General features: G+C 41.3%; 1 protein-coding gene across 1 annotated transcript in view; it reads right to left on the bottom strand.

Annotated features, from left to right (window-relative positions):
* The window catches only part of Cdc40 (cell division cycle 40), a 51,872-nt gene that overhangs the window by 17,428 nt on the left and 14,697 nt on the right, over positions 1-19,747 (bottom strand). Inside the window, exons 2-6 of the mRNA XM_051164138.1 lie at positions 19,364-19,450; positions 10,582-10,711; positions 3,312-3,395; positions 1,813-1,952; positions 798-894 (exon numbers count right to left, since the gene is read on the bottom strand). Of these exons, the coding sequence (XP_051020095.1) occupies positions 798-894; positions 1,813-1,952; positions 3,312-3,395; positions 10,582-10,711; positions 19,364-19,450 (538 nt within the window). The remainder of the gene's footprint in view (positions 1-797; positions 895-1,812; positions 1,953-3,311; positions 3,396-10,581; positions 10,712-19,363; positions 19,451-19,747) is intronic.

Here is a 19,747-nt window from a genome sequence, read left to right as displayed (position 1 = left end):
TCTGTGTAGCCTTGGCTATCTAGTAACTCACTCTGTCGACCAAGCTGGCATCAAACTTGAGACCCGCCTGCCTCTGCCTCCTGAGTGCTGGGATTAAAGGTGTGGCCAGCATGGCCTGGCAAGCAGCTGGCAGCATGCCTGTCCCAGGTTAGGTGTTCAATAAATGCTGCCAGTTTCTGCTTATGGTTTTAAGCACCATAACCACTAACCAGACTCCGTGGACATAAACTTGAAGTTTGTGAAACCATTTATAAATGGCCCCCTGAAGCGTAAGGTCCTGACGTGAGACAGCACCACCCCAGGACCGAACCACACTCTCACTAAGCCTCTGGCCATCGGCAGGCACTCTCCTAACTGTAACCATTCCCAAGGAACCCATGCACCATAGTGCATCTGTAAGCCCAGTGAGCTCAAATCTGCTCATATGGAAACGGCTCGTTCTTTAAAAGTGAACGTACTAGCTGCTGCTGCTGCTGCTGATTGGGCTAAAAATGGCACACCTCAGGAATCAACTTTGTTTTAGCCAAGAACTTATGGATCATTCAAGTTTCTTCTTTACTCGTTTTTAAAAAAAAAAAAATCCACTGATACTTAAACAAAAATTATTCTGTGCTTATCTTTAACTCATGCTACATTTTTCCTTTTGGTAGTAGAAAAAGTCTATGGTGATTTCTGTAGAACGGATATTGTTCTTAAAATAATGGTTACATAGTGGCAGCCAACAGTAAGAGCAATTGGCATTATATACGAAACGAGAAAAACCTCAACGGATTTTCATGAAAGAAAATCTATATTACCATGTAAGATTGTCTTCTCCTCCCCAGGTTTCTCTTCCTCCTGTTTGCCTTTTTTCTGCCTCTTTGCTGTGATTTCATCCAACTCCTTTTGTTCTTCCTAAGAAAACAAAGAAGTAAACTTTAAAACGAGTGTCTGAAAATCCCCTCGTGCCCACTGTTGGTTATATACTCTTTATAATGAGGTTCACAAATGTCTCCTAGGACAACAATGAGACGGACTGCCTGTTATACAGGTTACAAGATGGCATTCAACACATGCTCGACAATATTTTTAAACTGATATATACTGGAACACCTAGAAATAAACTGAACATGTGCTAATTGTGTAAATGAAAAGCCAAGCTGTCAGAAAATTGTTATCAGAGAGGCTACTGAGTCTTAGAACACCGTATTGTTTTCAGTGAGTCACTTTTACATGCTATAAACAAGTATGGATTTGCGCCAGTTCTTTCGGGGAAGTCTGGGAAGGGATGACAGTAGCACATACAGATGTGAGGAACAGCTAGGACACAAGCTCCGTAAGAACGGGGCTTTCTTGATTTTGTCTATCACTGTGTTCCAGAGGTAGGAAAGAATTCTGTAGTTTTACTTTGTAAAATTCACAGAAATTTTAAAAATAATATAGATGAAACTTAAGAATTTAAAAATACATTAATAAGTAAAGTCCACTAGTAATTCTAGACGACAGCGAGCTGACTCTGTATTGGAACCTGCCAGGGACCGAAGGGCAGCGAGCAGGGCAACCTAGGAGCATTAGTAAGGGAAATTTTATAAAAAAAAATGGTCCTATAGTTGACATTAGGCAAAAGAGCATAGGAGAAAACACAACAGAAAACAAAAAGGTAAATACAAATACTACACAGAAAGGCAAAGAAAATTTCTATTTTCTCAGTCAGCTAAGGCTGAGAGATTTTGATGAGTCCCGGGTTCTCAAGGGAAATCGCACATTTACCAACACATGACTGACAGAGACACGGCACACAGTGGAACTGACAGTGAAAACATCAGAGCTTACTTCTGAAGGTTTGGCTACATCTTTTTCATCCACATATTTTGCCCATGGTCCCAAGAAACCATCAATATTAGATGCATCATTTTCTTTGAACTTTTTCCTCTTTTCTGTTTTCTTCTGACCAGTTTCAAATACAGTTAAACCTACAGTGACAACAAACATAAGCCATTAAGTAAGCACGCCTACTTTCTTTTGAAATATCAGCAATATATGACTTTATATGGCTAAACTATGTCTAAGCAACCAAACCCAAAAGGTCTGCATCTGTTATACAGACCTACTCTTGCCAACAAAAAGATATTTATTATTATTTATTAAATGTATTGTTATTATTAGCTTAAGAAGGAGTGGGAGAACAGCTGCTGTTTGGTAGGAGAGCCAGGAAGTAAGGCACCACACCAGGTTTCTAGTCTTCAGCTTCTGAAAGACGGAAGACAGAAGCTGGGGGGAGGTGTTGGGGAGCAGAGGAGCTGCTCAGTCCGGGCACCTTCTTAACGAGTCAAATATCAGCACTGGTGGGCTTTTTGTTTTGTTTTCAGAGACAAGGCCCTATGTAGCTTAGGATAGCCTTAGCTGGGATTAGGCATGTGCCATCATGCTCAGTAAAATATCAGCAACCTCTGGAAACAAAAATAAACTGTAGTTTATCACTTAAGAATGGAATTAAACTGCATTAAATGCTTAATAATTTATTTTTAATTCATGTGTATATACAACAGTAAAACTAAACAGTGTTTCCTAGAATCTGGTATTACTTCTGTAATGATGTCAGTCTACACTTGGCCTCTAATATGAAGCTTTTAATTTTGATTTCATCAGCAGGCTAAGGCTGCATACTGTTTGCACCCAAGAAACTCACAGAAATGTTTAAGTGTCATGGTCACAAGCTAAGGATCCAGTTATATAGAGAGAGGAGGAGAAAAGAGTCAATCTATATGAACTCAAAGCAGTTTCCATTGGGTTCTGTGTTACAACAAAGCAAGTTAAAATTCTATCTCAGTACTGATTAACACATACTCACAAAGCAGTTTCATAATAAAGGGCTACAAGTAGATCATTTAATTTTAATGGCATTTTATAAATAAGACTCCACTATTCTGATGAACTTTGTGCAAAGGTGGCATTTAGGCTATGATGGCTTGTCCTATTCTAAGTACTAAATGAATATGAACATAAATATGTTTTCGAAGTCATATTGAAAATCTGCTATTACAGCAACTTGTCAAAATTATTTTAACAGACACCCACTATAGAATTTTTCTAAAATGTAGCTTGACAGCTGAAAGGCCAATTGTCAAAGTTAGCTATGCAGTAGTTGTAATTAGAATGATTCGTAGAGGTGGGCATGGTGCCAGGTACTCAAAATAACCGAGAGATGAGTGCCACCACCTTCCCGACGAGACTGGCCAAAAGTGAGCTGCAAACAGCAACTGTCCTAAGCTCTGCTGCTCTAGCCCGTATCACTCTATTTCCTCAACTTTCACCTACTTCAAAGATCTTACCTTGATTCTTCTCAGCTTCTTCCACAGAGCCAATATACTTAGCAGACACTTGATGGTTATCTAATGAAGGGTCCAGTGCATAGCCTGAAAGCAAGAGGTACACACGAATGACCGGCCCCTCTTGTACAACTCATGTCATTACTGCCCGCAAACACCCACTTTGTATTTTCCTTTCCAGAGAACAAAAATCGGTCTCTAAGGGGGTTAGGCTTTCCTTCCTGGGTTCTACTTCCATTTACAACGCTTAAGCCACGTGTCAGGCTGGACCATGAAGACCCGAGAAGAGGAAGCAGAATCTCACAGGACGAGTCTAACAATCACTGTAGCACCACGAGCCTTTCTAGCTGTGATTCAAAGTTCAGTTTCAAAGTCTCCCAGAGTTAAGAATACATGTGCACGATGTGTTCAGAAAGTTAGGAGCTGCTTCCTTTTCCTTCCTGTTGATGGATGCTACAGTTATCACATTAGTTACTAAACTGAGAAAGAAATAGGATAAGAAGTTGTATATAAGATATAGCTATTATTTGGAAAATATCCTTCCTAGTAAGAATAGTTTTAACTCTTAAAATACGATTCTTAAAGGCAATTCCTGATGTTTCTATGGCTATCTGCTGGCATATGAACAGTCTTTCAACCAGTCACACAGGCCACAGCTGTAAGCATTTGTGGTCCTAATTGACGAAAGGGAGCTGCCCCCCAAAAAAGAATACATACACTCAGATTAGACTTTTCTCAAGGGGATGTGCTATGATATGCATTTTTGATAATGCAGTGTATTCATAAAAGTGAGCCAGAGATCACCCGTCTATGACCTGCAGCCCATGAAACAACCAGGAAACACCACTGCACTTTCCAAAGGCACATACCAGGGGGCAGATTTAACCTTGATTTTTATTTTTGCAGTTGAAGATTGAAAGGGATTTCTTTGGGGAAGCATAAAAAAGATTTGTTACGAAGTGCACCTTTAAAGGAGGCCAAGGGTGCAGAGTTCAAATCACCCTTACAACGTGCGGGCATGGAGCCAACCACCTGGATGTTAGCTTATTTGCATATGGTTTTCTGTTTTTCCACCATTAGAATATGTTCTTAGCCAGAGGAGAGAGCTTCATGTTAGAAATGTGGCTTTGGAGCAGGCTCAAATATCGTGAGTTACTTTAGGGCTTTAAGGGTATAAGGGATAATATTAGTGTTATAACCATTTCAACAATGGCTACCAATAGGAAAAAAAGCAAACTCCACTGAAAGCTCCCAGTTGGAAAGACGCTTTAGGACCCATGAGAATACGTAAGATCTACGAGGTCCGTATTTGAACTATGTAATAAGAGAAGACTTTTCTGTAATCTCTGCTATAGAAAGAGGCTGTGAGCCACAGGCTGACTAACTGATGATCCGCCTTCCGCCTATGAGCACTCTGGGTTCTTATGAGGACTGATGCTCACCAAGCATTCATTTATTGGGTGGTTGACTTGGGGACACTAATGTGAACCCATGTGGGGAGATGCTCTTTCCCTGCGTTCCCTTGGACCACTGAGGCCACGGTGCCATGCAACACATCTTGCACTAGGTAATGTTTGACACACAAAATGTTGCACATTTTGGGGCTGTGAGCCTTCACCTTGGCCTCAGCCATTCCTCCAGCCTTGTACCTGAGTTCTTTTAATGAGACTTTCAGCGGTTTATGGAGAACTCAGAGCAACATAGTGTTATCTTTAAAAACTGCCACTTCAAGCATCCAAATTTACCTAAAGTATAATGAAAATGAGTCTTGTAAACACAAATATGAATGGCATTTCATGGTGCTGCAGGGGAGCAGGGGTGTTCCTGGTCATCCTTGCTTTGTATAAGCAGCAGTCCCCAGCTCCTCTGGCCAGTCTTGTTCCCAAGGAAAGAGTTCCGTGTTAGAATCTTCCCCAGCACTTCCACTGTCCCCACAGCTGCCTTGCTCCCCAGGTGATGAGTCCATCGCGTTATCTTCCTTTCACAACCAAGGGAGACTGCAACACGTAGACAACATCCTACTACAAATCACCAGCGATAAGACAAAACCTCAGCCTAAGACCATAGGCTCTCAGTTCAATTAGCTGCTTATTATCTACTGTCCGTATCTCAAAGCTAATATACCTTCATTGTTGTCTTTAAGCATGCTCAGGTATCTTTCTGAAGCTTGTTTTCCATTATGCCTTTCCAAGAGAGTTAGTGACCTTCCCCCTTTTGGTAGTCATACTTAAGATGGTTATAACACTAACTATATAATTATACCCTCATGATTATTAAAAAAAATTATTATTATATGTGAATCAAAAGAAACTATAAACAATTTGCTAAGGATTACTTGAAAAAAACAAAAAACAAAAAACAACCAACCAAACAAAAAACCCTTCAATTTCATTACTAGCCCAGAGAAATCAAATTGAGATAAAGATGGTTTAATTTTGATTATTATATAACCAAGAAAAAAAAAAATCAGCCACAAGGGTCCTGGGTTTGGGCAGCTTTTGTACGTGGCTTTCCTTTATCACATGGTGGAATAAACTGGAGAAATTCTTTTGGAAAGCAGCTTGATAATGTACCAGAAGTTTAAAAACAGTCTGTGAGCTACTTTGGAAACTTATTTACAAAAACAAAGTTTTATGCATAAGAATATTGACTACTGTATTTTAAAAGGCATCTTACTGTCTAATACACCAGTTACATTTTTAAGATTGAAAACTAGAATCAACTTGTAATCTAATACTTCAAGGATTTCTTACAGAAATTACTGAAGCAGACTTCAATTTTAAAGAATGTTAATTGCTACTAACATAAGTTAAATGCACGTTACTAATGACTATGATGGGGCTAATGGCGTTTACTTCAAATTCTACTCCCTCATTCCAAAGAGAAAATCTGGGTGTGACTGGACAATGGAAGAGCCCTTGTGAGAAAGAAGCCTCCCTGAGACCAGCAGGACAGCGGGCCAGGGCCTCAGGAGGAGCAGCCGGGGAAACACCAACAACAGGAGGAGCCAAAAGCCGAAGGATAAATAAGGAGCTGGGCTGCGACAGCAAATGAGATCAATTTCATTGGCAAGGATGCTGCTACAGGTTGGTTCCAGCATAAACTAAGTGCACGATGGAGTATAAATCCACCCCAAGTCACATACTGAGACGGTAGGATTGATGTTTGTTCTATACCTCAGAGCTGGGAGATGATGCTCAGGTGAAACTGAACTGATGTGCCAGCTTCGTAGGCCTGGCTCACACAGCTAACACTGCACAGGCTGTAAGGACGGCCCTTCGCTAATACTCTTCAAATGAGGGGCAGTAACATGACTGCCAAGAGCCGCCCTGTTCAGGGAGCTCACTAGGCATGTGGGCTGTCTAGGAGGTGATCTGGTGTTTGCAAGGTCTTATACCACGATGTACCCCAAAAGTGCTTCCAGCCTCTGACATGCTGTCAGGAGCCATTGATTTGGGAAAGTCTGGGAGGCATGAGAGATCTCTGGAGGAGATCTGATATTTGCAAGGTCTGTCTTGTGATGGACCCCAGAACTGCTTCCAACCTCCGACTACCCTGTCAATTGTGCACTGCTGCATCTCTCTGAAATCTGGCATTGGAGCCGGGCATGGTGGCGCATGCCTTTAATCCCAGCACCCAGGGAGGCCGAGGCAGGTGAATCACTGTGAGTCTAAGGCCAGGTTGGTCTACAAAGTGAGTCCAGGACAGCCAGGACTACATTCATGGCCAGCCTGGTCTACAAAGCGAGTCCAGGATAGCCAAGACTACACAGAGAAACCCTGTCTCGAAAAACCAAAAGTAAATACATCTGGCATCGGTGTGAACTGTTAGCTTCTGGGTACTGACCAGCTCTGATTGAGCAAACTTCCTAGAGGATCTTATTGAAGATGTACTTTTTGTTTTCCAGATGAATTATTCCCTGATTATGGAATTCCTGATTTGGCTCAAATAGTTTTAAAAGTTAAAGTTAGTTTATGGCTGCAATAAATACCTTTGTGGACCTCCAGATGCCTCACTAGGATAGCCTACCAGCAGATTTGTGGCTTCAGATAAGCCTCCACTGCAGATGGCACCATGAATCCTGGTATTTGACCATAAATGTAGCCAAATTTGTTTAAACTCCATGTGAACCTATGTGGAATGAAGTTACCTAAAGATGTCTGAATTTACTCTGTTTCTTAGAATGAAAGACAGACAAAACTATTGTCCTGAGCTCATAATGAACTAAGAGATAGCTGGATAATGTATAGTCAGGTCCGTCCTAACTGATAAGTTGTATACTCATGTGAGTTTCAGACCCTATTAACCCTGACCCTGCCAATCTTTGTCATTCTGAACTCACCATGAACTTATGTAATGGATACATAGATAAGAAATGTTTAACTTTAAAGCATGTAACCTGTTGTATTTTAGAATTCATCTGCTTTTGTGATTAATTGTACTCTTCTGATTATGAGGTAATTCCCTTTTCTCAGAAGTATAAATATGGGCTACAATAAAAGTGAGCAGGAGAACAGAGGAGAAAAGGAAGGAGAACAGAGGAGAAAAGGTTGAGCAGCTTAACTTCAACTGAAGTTAAGACGCCTGACTTCATCCACCTTTTCTCCTGGTCCTCTTCTCTTGAACGTATGTGTGAGAGTGGTTTATTTTCTATCTCTCTCTCTTACTTCTTATTTCTCTATAGATTAGTAAATAAGTTAGCAGACTCAGGGGCATCAGCCTTCTATGGCTAATAAGCCTAAGTTTACACCAACTTATTGGAGATCTCTGTAAAGAGGCCTATCTAAAGATCAAAGAGCCTCCTTTTATAACCCCGTGCAGTTTCTAGCCAGAAGCCGCTTTTACAGCCTCAGCCATAGGAAAACAGGTGGTCAGTTTAAGTTCTCAGCCGCAGCACAGCCAGTCCCTAGAGAATAAACCTTGGGCTCTTTTTCCCTTTCCTTCCTTTTTCTTCTTTCAATCCTGATCGGTTGCCTGAGCCATCAGCTCTGGTCACCCAAGAGATAAAGTGAACTAGAAGGGCATCCACATCCAATACCAGAGAATCTACCCTGGACCCTCTCCAGAGCACCAGCCGGGCATTAACACATGACCCTTATATTTATTCTTTGTGCATGAGTGAAAAATGCAGTGACCAGGTACATAGCCTAGGAGTCACTACCTTAAGTGAGTACTATCTGCCCCTGAGTCTCCAGGCTGCTTCATACACTCTAGCTACACACGTTTTATGTCTTTAACCCCTACATAGCAGAGACTTTGGCCTAGCCCACTGCTGCCTACAGGCAGAGGCACAATGCAATGGCCCCTTTATTGATTTATCTACTTTTTATTTATTTATTTATTTATTTATTTATTTATTTAGAGACAGAGTCTCTATAGCTCTGGCTGTCCTGAAGCTCACTATGTAGATCAGGCTGTCTTTGAACTCACAGAGATCCACTTGCCTCTGCCTCCCAACAGCTGAGATTAAAGGCATGCAAACACAAGAATGGCTCTTTGCTTATTCTTGCTTTTACATAACTTGATGTTAATACAAATATAATTTATTATTGTTTTTAAATCTTGCTTGGTTATAAAAGGAGACTTAAGCTCTCTAAATTATTATATATGCCCCCCTTCTCAAATCTATGAAAACAAAATTTTAAGTGTATCTTAGTAAAGGCTAGAATATATTAATTCACCAGTTAAGTTTCTGTTTCTATGTGTGTGGGTGTTTTGCCTGTATGCATGTCTATGCATCATGTGAGTGCCTGGTGCCACAGAGGTAAGAGGAGAGCTTTGAATCCTTTGGAAATTAGACTTACAGACAGTTGTAAACTACCATGTAGGTGCTGGAAACTGAACCCAAGTCCTCTGGAAGGGCAGACTGGGTTACCCCACAGGAGGTACCCAAACCTGTACCTCCCAAGACAGGGTTTATCTGGGTAGAGCTGTCTGTCCTGGAACTAGCTGTGTATATCAGGCTGGTCTCAAACTCAGACCTGCCTCTGCCTCCCAGTGCTGAGATCAAAGGCGTGCACTATCATACCCAGCTGTAGCCGCTATTCTTAACTGAGCCATATCCCCAGCCCTCAGGATGTAGTTTCTAATGTGTCACACATTACTGTAGGCTTAGAACGGACTCCTTATAGAAGCAATGGGTAGAAAGTCAATTTGTAACTATTTTACTGGACTAGAGAGGGGTCTATGAAATCTTTTAAAGTGGTTTTGGTGGTGTGCCGTCATCCTTTTTGTTATTTGTCTTTGAGACGGGATCTCATGTAGCTCAGGCTGGCCTACACTCTGCACCCAAGGATGACCTTGAGCTACGGATTCTCAGGCCTGTACTTCCTTGGAATGCTAAGATTACATACAGGCACATATGACCATATTACATGAGTTATGCTGTCCTGGGGACTGAACCCAGGGCCTTGTATACGCTAGGTCAGCAGTCTGTCACCTGAGCTACATTCCCAGCTTGGTATGGCAGTTTTCACTGTGACTGCATACTTGTCATGCAGACACAAAAACTAATAATATACAGAAGGAGAAAGAAGGTCGCCATGCCACGAGGAGGAGGTCATCACGGAGGAGTCACGGGGACAAGGATGGAGCAGAGGTGGGCAGGGTGAGATGAGAGGACAGGTAACAGGCACACGGCTGGGAAGTAGGCCAGGCTAGTGTAGCTGAGCTAGAGCAGATCGTTATCTGCCCAGTCATGGTGCTTAAAGCTTACTATAAATGTAACATGTCTCTGTCTCATTCTGTGGGAGCGAGAGCAGGCATAGAAAAAACCCCCGAGTCCAACATTCCCTGAGAGAGTGTAGTTATTTTATACTATGAATTTGTTACTATTTACTGGCTAATATTCTTTAGTAATTAAGAGAAAACATTTGAGAAGTAGTATGGATAAAGTTAAGTAGTATATAAGACAATGAATGTAATTTCTCATACTATTTATCCATTGACAACTTGACCTGCACGTGATGGAGACTTAATAACAACTGTTCACTACTGAGCATGGTAACAAGGAACATCCTGGCTTTAGGACCACAGATTATTTTCAGTACTGAAAAAAAAAAAAAAAATCACAGAGGATTTAAAATAAAAGCTCAATATTCAAGGACACTTCTCATTCAGTATTTATAGTGTGGATAAGAAAGTACATTGCCTCTGATGAAATCTCGATGAATAAATTTAAAAATCAGGAAGACAAAAATCAGCGATGGTATACATTACTCGTGCTATTAATAAAGCCAAACTTACAACTGCTTACGTTTTATCATCACCTTACCGTATGTGGCAAATGTTCTCCTTTGCTGTTCAAACATGAAGTCATTGATATGCGCTGGCTCTGCATATCCAGAAAGCATATTTCTAGGAGCAGCCATTTGCTGTGTTCTAAAGGGATTTTCTGGTCCAAACTGCAATAGGAAGGAAAAGAAGCTTATGGAAATTACTGTACAGTGTGTTTTCAACTCTAAACCATCAGAGGCTGACTGACCTATTTGGGACCATGCCTGCTGTACATGGTTCTGTGTAAATAGGCAATGGTTGATGGGTACTGTCTGTCAGCTCCTGGGACAGAAGACCACAGCTCCTGTATGTCCACGTGTGGATATTTATTTCAAGAGCGACATGTTCATGCTGCCGGAAGTCTTATTTGAAGGTGGTTCTCTGGGTAACTCAGGATTACTATAGATATTTCTAAATCATGACTTGGGAGTTTGGGGTGATCTTTTGTCAATGATGGCACTGAACCACAAATTTTGTTCTAAAAGCCATGTTTTTCATCTGCTAATTATAAGTCCTTGAAGGTAGAGACTCAGAATCCTCTACACTCATGACAGTGCCTGGAAACAGAAAATACAGACACCGTTATCCAAAAATCAACCAGAATCCTAGTGGAGGCACAGGACAGAAACAAACTAAAAATTAAGTGTTCATAACAGTCCCCAAGAAGAGATCACAAATGTAAATAAAACTTACCCACTCTGAGAGTTCACATTCACAACAAAACAGGGGCACTATTGCCTATTGGGTTGGGATGCTGTGGCTTTCTAACTATTTGTTTTGTACAAAGATACTGAGAGGGCAGACAGGAGCTCTCCTCTGCCGGACATAAAGAAGACTAAGGTGCGGCATTTTAGCTGTTCTAGGACCAAGTTTTACTACCTGTACAAACCAAGACTATGGACAAACCTAAGGCAAAGGTCTCTCTGCCTTAAGCCATCCCCTAAACAGTCCACCATAAAGCCTAACTTGTAAGACACTCACTTAAGAAGTACCACAACACGCCATGCTAACTCTTATTAAATAATGCCATTATAAACGGCCCTGGGAAAATCACTGAGACGGGGCTTCAGGCTGTGACCCAGCTGCCCTTGAACTCCTGGCCATCTTTCTACAGGCTGTGACCCAGCTGCCCTTGAGCTCCCGGCAATCTTTCTACCTTAACGTCTTGCTTTCTTGTTTGTTTTTATGAAGAGTAAAATGAGTCTTCACATTCAGCAAAGAATGAACTTAATATTCTTCCTTTCTTTATTCTTGTTTTGTTTTACAATATAGCCCAGGCTGGCTTAGGAATTGCTATGGAAGCCACACTGGCCTTAAATTAGCAATCCTCCTGCCTTCACCCATAGGCACATACCATTACAGTGGGCGCGCAATGGCATTTATTTGTACACTGTAACATCCATTGTTCTTGATGAAGTATTTTGACATTAGAACATCTCAGGTTACTATCTTTATGAACATCTTTTCTACGATACATTTCCAAAGCCACACATGTAAATTCCTGCTCCCTAGCCAGCACTGCGCCTTCTGCAGACTGCACTGTGCATAGGAGATTATAAATTTAGCTGTCAGATTATTTGCATTAGAGGAAAATAAACCACTGCAAGATTGCCGTGGACTTATAACTTACATTTCTGCTTAAAATGCCCAATATCTACAAGGGTTTTAATTGCTACTCATTCTAAATTAAAAAGAGGAAAGCAAGACCTTGTGGCCCACATCTGCTCATGAGTGGAACAGAGGAAAAAACCAACACAGACTGCTGGGAGTTGTCACCAACTTCATGTACTCATGAAACTTGTTACAACGAATAGGCGCCAAATCAGTGACAAGACAATGGTTAAAAGTTCCTAAGACCATGACCTGTGCCATCACAGATCACCTCAAAACAGCATCTGGCGCCTCTCGAGTCGGTAGGGGAGAGGGAATCCAAACACAGAATCCCACTGCCCTTGATGTGCCTCTAGCACGTGTGATAAGCTACCAGCGTCTACAGGGGTGATGGCCTTAGGAAAGGAGCATCTACTTTACAAGAAGCAGTAGTCCACAGGCTGTACACACCAGACTCCCCCCGCTCTATACAGATTATCCTCAGTATCAAGGGATGGTGATTTCTATATGGAAGCACATTTACTAAACAAATGCAATTTACATGTGCTGCTGTGCCTGCAGCAATGTGAAAATCTAAAGAGCTTAGAGATATCTGGGGCAGGAGGCAACCAAAAAGATTAGGAAGTTGTGGTGGAGGAGGGTTCACCCACTTTAGGCCGCCTTAACTTCCTGCTACCTGTTGGACCTGAAAGACACGCAATGACAGTAGAAGGCAGGCTCTGCAGGGCTCCGCGGTGACTGGAACTGAGAAAGCGTCCCAGATGTCCTGGTCTCTGAATATGCAACCCTTTTAATTCAGGATAGCCATTTTAAAAGCATATAAGCAATTTCAAATTTTCTTTTCAAGTTTTAGTAGCTAAGTGTTAAGGTTTGGATATGAGGTGTCAGCACCCTCACCCCCCAAGGCTCGTGTGCTGGGGACTTAGCACCCAGGTGGCAGTGATCTCTGGAAACTTCCTCTGGTGGAACCAAGTTGCAGAATGTCACTGGACAAAAGTGGATTCTAGAGGGTATTTTGTCCCTAGCATCCTGCTTGGGCCCCCCGTCCCACCCTGCCCCAGTGAGACACAGAGGTTCCTCTGCCACACAACCTGGGGCTGTACGTTCTGTCCAAGTCCACAGGGCCAACCAAACACGGATGAGGGAAACCATGAGTAAAAAAATATTTTAAGGGCTGGAGAGATGACTTGGTGGTTAAGAGTGCTGAGTGCTCTTGCAGAAGACCTGGGTTCGAATCCCAGGACCCACATGGTGGCTCACAACCAGCTGTAACTCCAGTTCTAGGGAACCCAATGCCCTCTTCTGACCTCGACTGGTACCAGACACAAAAGTGGTGCAGGATATACATGCAGGCAAAACACCCATAAAAATAAAATAAAATACCTCCCCCCTTAAGCTGTTTATATCAGAAATTTTGGTCACAGGGAAGAAAAGCAAACTAATATACTGGGTTTAAGAGCTAATATGTTCAAGTGACTTATAGCAATTTACACCAATGCGCTAGTGAATGCAGAGCAAGCATCTGTACATGAATATATATATAATATACTCACATATCAAGCTAATTAACTTGAGGGTTAAGTTTTCAGTTATAATTATATTAGAGTACACTATAGTTAGCTGCAATTTAACTCCTTATATAACATTTAAAATGTAAGAAACTATTCATATTTGCAAATCATATGCTAGTAAGGGGTAATATTCCAAATATATAGAGATCTCAAACAGATCAATAGCAAGAAAAGAACTGATTAAAACAAAGGTCCACAATAGCCATTTAAAAAAAAAGAAGACATGGCCAGGTAGACGAAAAAAAAAAAAAAGTTCATCTGGGGCTGGAGAGATGGCTCAGTGGTTAACAGCACTGACTGCTCTTCCAGAGGACTCGGGTTCAATTCCCAGCACCCGCAAGGCAGCTTGCACCTGTCCAACTCCAGTTCCAGGGGACCCAACACCCTCACACAGACACACATGCAGGTGAATCGCCAATGCACATAAAGTAAAAAAGAAAAAAAAAAAATGTTCATCATCAGTAATCAGAGAAATGTAATTAAAATCTCAACGAAGAACCACCTCACCTCTGCTAGAACAGCCCTTTGCTGATGAAAAAAGCAAAAGCCGACGAGTGTTGGCAAGGGCGGGAGGAAGCAACTCAGTGCATTGCTGAAGGGAGGGCACAGCAGCACCAGAGCCTACGCAACACAACATGGACGGCCCTCAAAGCTGAGAACTAGAACTGTCATGAGATCTCGCGAAGCTTTTACTGAGTATGTGCTCAAAGGAAATGAATGAAATATGCACTCCCGGTTCACTGCAGGATGATGTGCAATGGCCAAAGTGGCTACCAACTAGGCAATGAACAAAGGAAAGGGAGCAAGCCAGGCAGGTAGGAGGCAGAAACAAAGGAGTACAAGATTGGGGCCACTCTGATCTATATAGTGAGCTCTACACTAGCCAGGGCTACACAGTGAAACAAAACAAGGGAAAAAAATTATATATATATTATATATATTATATATACATATACAGAGTAGAAAATAATCCAACCTTAAAAAATATTGTCATTTGTGACAACATAGATGAATCTGGAGGAAACTATGTTACATGAGATAAGCCTGGACAAGAAAGATAAATGCTGCATGCTCTCACTAATGTGTAAAACTGAAAACAGTTGCATGATATATTAGTCTGAGTTCTGTAGAGGAACAGCACTTATAAAATGAACATATATATAAAGATATATATGGGGGATTTATTATATATTATATATCATATAATATACATGTATATACCTTATATACATTCATATGTATATGTACACATGCATTAAACACACATATTTTATAGCATAAATATATACCATATTATACATACATACACATATGTCTTTAATATATATTTTATGCATATAAAATACACATAATACATAATATAATAGGGAATATATTCTATATGTACATATGGGGGATTTATTAGGATGGCTTACAAGTTGTGGTCAATCTTGTTCAACAATGGTTATCTACCAACAGGAAGTCCAAGAATCCAATAGTTGTTTATTCCATGAGGCTGGATGTCTCAGTTGGTCTTCAGTATACATCAGCATGCCAAAGAAGCAGGCTCTAATGCCAGTGAAGGAATGACTTGCCACCGAAAGCAAGAGCAAGCAGGCAAAGAGCTAAAGCTTCCTTCTTCCGGGTCCTTTATACAGGTTGCCACTACAAGGTGTGGCCCAGATTAAAGATGGATCGTCCCACCTCAAAAGATCCAGATTAAAAGATCCCACTCTGAATAACTAATTAAGAATAAAAATCCCTATAGGTATAGTTAGCTGCTTGGGTTTTAGTTAATTCTAGATGCAGTCAGGTTGACAAGCAAGAATAGCCATCAAACAAGTGAAAGCAGAACCAACAGTAAGAACCAAGGTGTCGGGTCTGTGTGGGTGACACTGGTCAAAGGGTGACTCTCAGTGACAGGAGCGATGAGCTTCCTGAATGACAATGCTTTGAAGAGAAGCAGCCTGACCCGTCCACCCGTGTGGAGTGATAACTTAAGTAGAGCGGGGAGAAACATTTTTATATGTGAAGATGCTCGTATGAACGTCTCAGAGACCTGCTAACTACAGGAAGGGGTTCTCGAGCATTCCTTTTGGTTCTTTGTTTTCTGAACCACGGTTTCTGTGTGCAGCTCTGGCTGTCCTGGACTCACCCGGCTCTGCACACTCTTAATTCCAGCCCTTGGGAGGCAGAGACAGGAGGATCTCTAAGTTCAAGGCCAGCGTGGACTACAGAGAGTGGCAAGATAGCCAGGGCTACACAGAGAAACGCTTCCCGAAAAAAAAAAAAAAAAGAGGAGCTTCTCAGAAGTCTTCAGGAGACTCACTATTTCAGCCATCTATCATGACTCATGCTGGTAAAAACAGACTACATGAAATCACAACTAAAACTTTATGTATAAGGAAAACCCATATTGGTTTTTTTGTAGTTATTGATACATTTTTCATTAATAATCATGGTGCCATTAATGTCTAAAACTTGTAAAGATGTTTGGAAATGAGAAGAATTTATTTACTGAGTTATTTTCTACAGATCAGGAAAAGAGTATGACTCAGTTGTGTTGGCAGAATAATTTTGTAAGGTGTGTGTGAAGTCTGACCACTACGTGTAAAGGACACGTCACTGCTGCTGACAACTCCGAGGTCAATCTTCTCATACGAGTGGAAAGCCACAAAATGTCTAAGGCATTAATATTTATGCAGCTCTTATGGTTATATTTTTTAATAGCTACTAGCATTTGTTCTCTGAATACACACACACACACACACACACACACAAATATACACACACACCCTAAAAGCATAGCTAGTTTAAGGGGTCTAGATTTCTTCCTGAGTCCAGTGAATTTAATATGTTTTTAAAGAAACTAATAAATAATTTATCTCTAAAAAGTTTAAAAAAGGACCTAGTTCAGGGAAGAAAGCTGCTGATCTAAAACCCTGACTATGATATTTTCAGCTTTAGTCTATAATTGGAGCAAATGATTCCCTGTCAATAGAGAGACCATCTAGGGAAGTTCTTGGTTCGAATGGAGGACTGGTATTTTACAAAATAAGCAATTTGGTTAATTTTCAGAATTAGCAAAGTCATAGGACTGTTTCCTGCAGATTACACAGTGGTCCTCAAATGATCCTTCCAGTAACTGATGGATAATTAACAGTGATCTAGATCTGAGCCCCCCCCCCCCCGCCGTGCCCTGCCGCCCCCTCCCGACATTACTGACGTCAGTGTAATCAGACTTGCTTTGCGCTGTACAAATAAAGGGTGAAGAACACTCGCCTCACAGGTTTAATAAGTACAAAAGGAGGAAGAGCATCAACACCTCAGTTCGTATGTGTGTATGATGAAAATAAACGGTGGGTTCTCACCCATTAGTCTCTTTTTCTGTTCTTTCCTACCATTCAGGGCGTAACCAGACATCTCATCCTACAAATTCAATTCTGATGATACCATCGCTCCATTTAAGAATTCCATGACTCTTTCATCTATTAAAACCAAACTCTCCCCTTGGCTGCCAAATCCTTGCACCACTCTGGTTTGATCTCCCTGATCACACTGCGAGGTTATGATTAAAGCACTCCCGCGCTTCGGAGCTTACGATGCAGCCCCAGCTCCTACTTTCAGCCCGTAATCCTTCCCCATAAAAGCCTACCTGCTCGGCAGTGCCCATGACTGTAGAAACAACAAACACTCCCATTTGCTAAATGCCCGCTCTGTGCCAGCATTTCCCAGTCACAAGGTGCATTAACTTATGGATCCTTGACTCAGCAAAGTAGACATGGCCTTAATTTTAACTGTGAGAAAAGACTAGGAATATCTAAGGCCTTACAAAAGCACACAGTCTCATTCTAAATTCCACCTTGTAAACCTGGACTGTCCACTTCAAGTATGACTTTTATAGAGAAACAGCTGTCTCTCCAACCAGCTGCAAAGTCTCCTTAAACTGGTGAGGGGAACTGTACCCTAGAGAAAAATGGTCGAGTCTCCAGACAACACACAGCATACCCCATGCAGGTTGAGGAGAGGGATTACATATTGTTTTTAACAGCGGATCCTCAAAAATCTAGGGACTTGACTTGAACCTAGCAAAGATCCTGGTGTCACCTTTCCAGACTCTGCCAAGTGATTTGGATTCTAATCATAAAACAGAAAGTCCCCAATCTGTTATATCACAGATGATTGCTTCCTTGGTAATTACGAAAGATTCTAATTTTGCTTCCAAGTATCACTCCTTCCTTAAGCTTTAACACAGAGCTGTATTCCTAACACGGACGAGTTTACAAGTTAGAGGAGGCTCCTTAGCATGAAGGAGGAGGGGCAGAAGTCATGGCTTGCCAATATCAGTACAAAATCAATTCATTCACATTTAGCCTTTTGATGGAAAGTTTTAAAAATATAGTTATATGGCAGTATTACAGTTAATAACAAGTCAAAATTTAGAAAAAGGCAGGTCTTGTAGAAGATAAGCTGACACCAAAATGTTATGCGCCACAGTGTTTTCAAATGTTCTCATCCTCTGAATACCAACAAGCACTGTTTTACTGAAGCCCCGTTCATTTGTAGGGACCACGAAGCGCACACGCACTGGCACGCTCCTGAGTGGGCCAGCTGAGATGCTACTCAGGGAGAGGAGACAGCTCACAGAGTCAGGAGGGCAGCACTGTCGCAAGGGAATAAGGTGTAGAACAGAGCAGCCGCAGCGCTGTCTGATGGGAGCGCCGACGCACCGGCAGTGCCACACACCTCAATGCAACTGCTTGCATGCCGTGGGAGCCTAGCTGGGAGAAGTCCGGCACTGCTCTGGGAGGCTGGTGTATCTGTATGCTATGAGAAGAAAACTACGAAAAGCACCCCATCTTCCAACAAGATACAACAAGCTCTAGCTCCCTGTGTCTGCCTTTAAGAAGCATCTTAAAGATCCTGTTAGTCAAGTCTTTTTTTGGCAGGGGTGGGAGTGCGTGTACCTTATAATGACTATTTTCTGGCTTCCTGTTGTCAATCAAGTGCCTTCTCCATTTTAATATCTAAGGACATTAACTTTTTAAATAAACCTTCCTTAATGGACAGTGCTCAAAGACTTTAAGTAGACATGAGGAATTTTTCCTTCACTCCTTCCCAACATTACTATTACTACTTATCACCAAGCAAAAGCAGGAAAGATCCCATGGTGCACACTGGTTCCCTCAGCAACTGTGACTGTTTGCAGCAGTGTGTGTGAGTGTGACACTGGAGAGGCATCTGTGATGGTCTCATAATATACTACATATTAATGTTAATAATTCATTTTTCTTTTGGCTAATTATAATATTCCCTTATCAATACTAAGACAAGAGTATCAAGTTTACAGTGAAGAATTAGATATTTTCATGTTCCCTTTTTCAAAAGACAGTTCCATATGACCAACCATGTCTACGCAGGCAGATATGTAGTCAGTGGTGTTTTAAAAAGATTCTCACAAAAACTAGGTTTTTAGAGACTGGAAGGATATAATATATTTTGTACAACTTCTAGTAGCATAGTTTCATGAAAAGGAATTTTACAAATTCAACCTCCATTTATCAACCTCTGGTTAGTTAAATACTCAGCCTGAGGGAGAACCTAGGTGCGCCTTCTTACCTCAGGAGCAAACATGGTCTCATAGGTAGGATTATACTGAACTTCTTTGACAGCAGGGTCAAGGTGAACTCCAGTCTCCAGATCTTCCTAAAACAAACAAATGAGCGTTATACATTTTCTAAGTGAGTATATGGTTTAGGAGCAATATCAAAGTTGCACCAGCATTTTAGACATGTAAACACTGACTTCATGACTGTTACTTTAGTAACACAGCACTAATAATTATAATAACCAAAGAGGAATGAAACATATATAGCAATACAATTTTAGACATAAAAATACATAATTTCTTATTTTAACATACTGACTTTATTAACTAAATAGGTTAGCGGTGCCCAAATACTTCAATTAAGAAGTCCTAGCTTCCTCATGCCACTGCCGTGT

Source organism: Acomys russatus, chromosome 21, assembly GCF_903995435.1.
Source record: "Acomys russatus chromosome 21, mAcoRus1.1, whole genome shotgun sequence".
Lineage (NCBI taxonomy): Eukaryota > Metazoa > Chordata > Mammalia > Rodentia > Muridae > Acomys > Acomys russatus.
The sequence above is the reverse complement of the archived record's forward strand: the minus strand, read 5'-3'. Positions and strand labels throughout refer to the sequence as shown.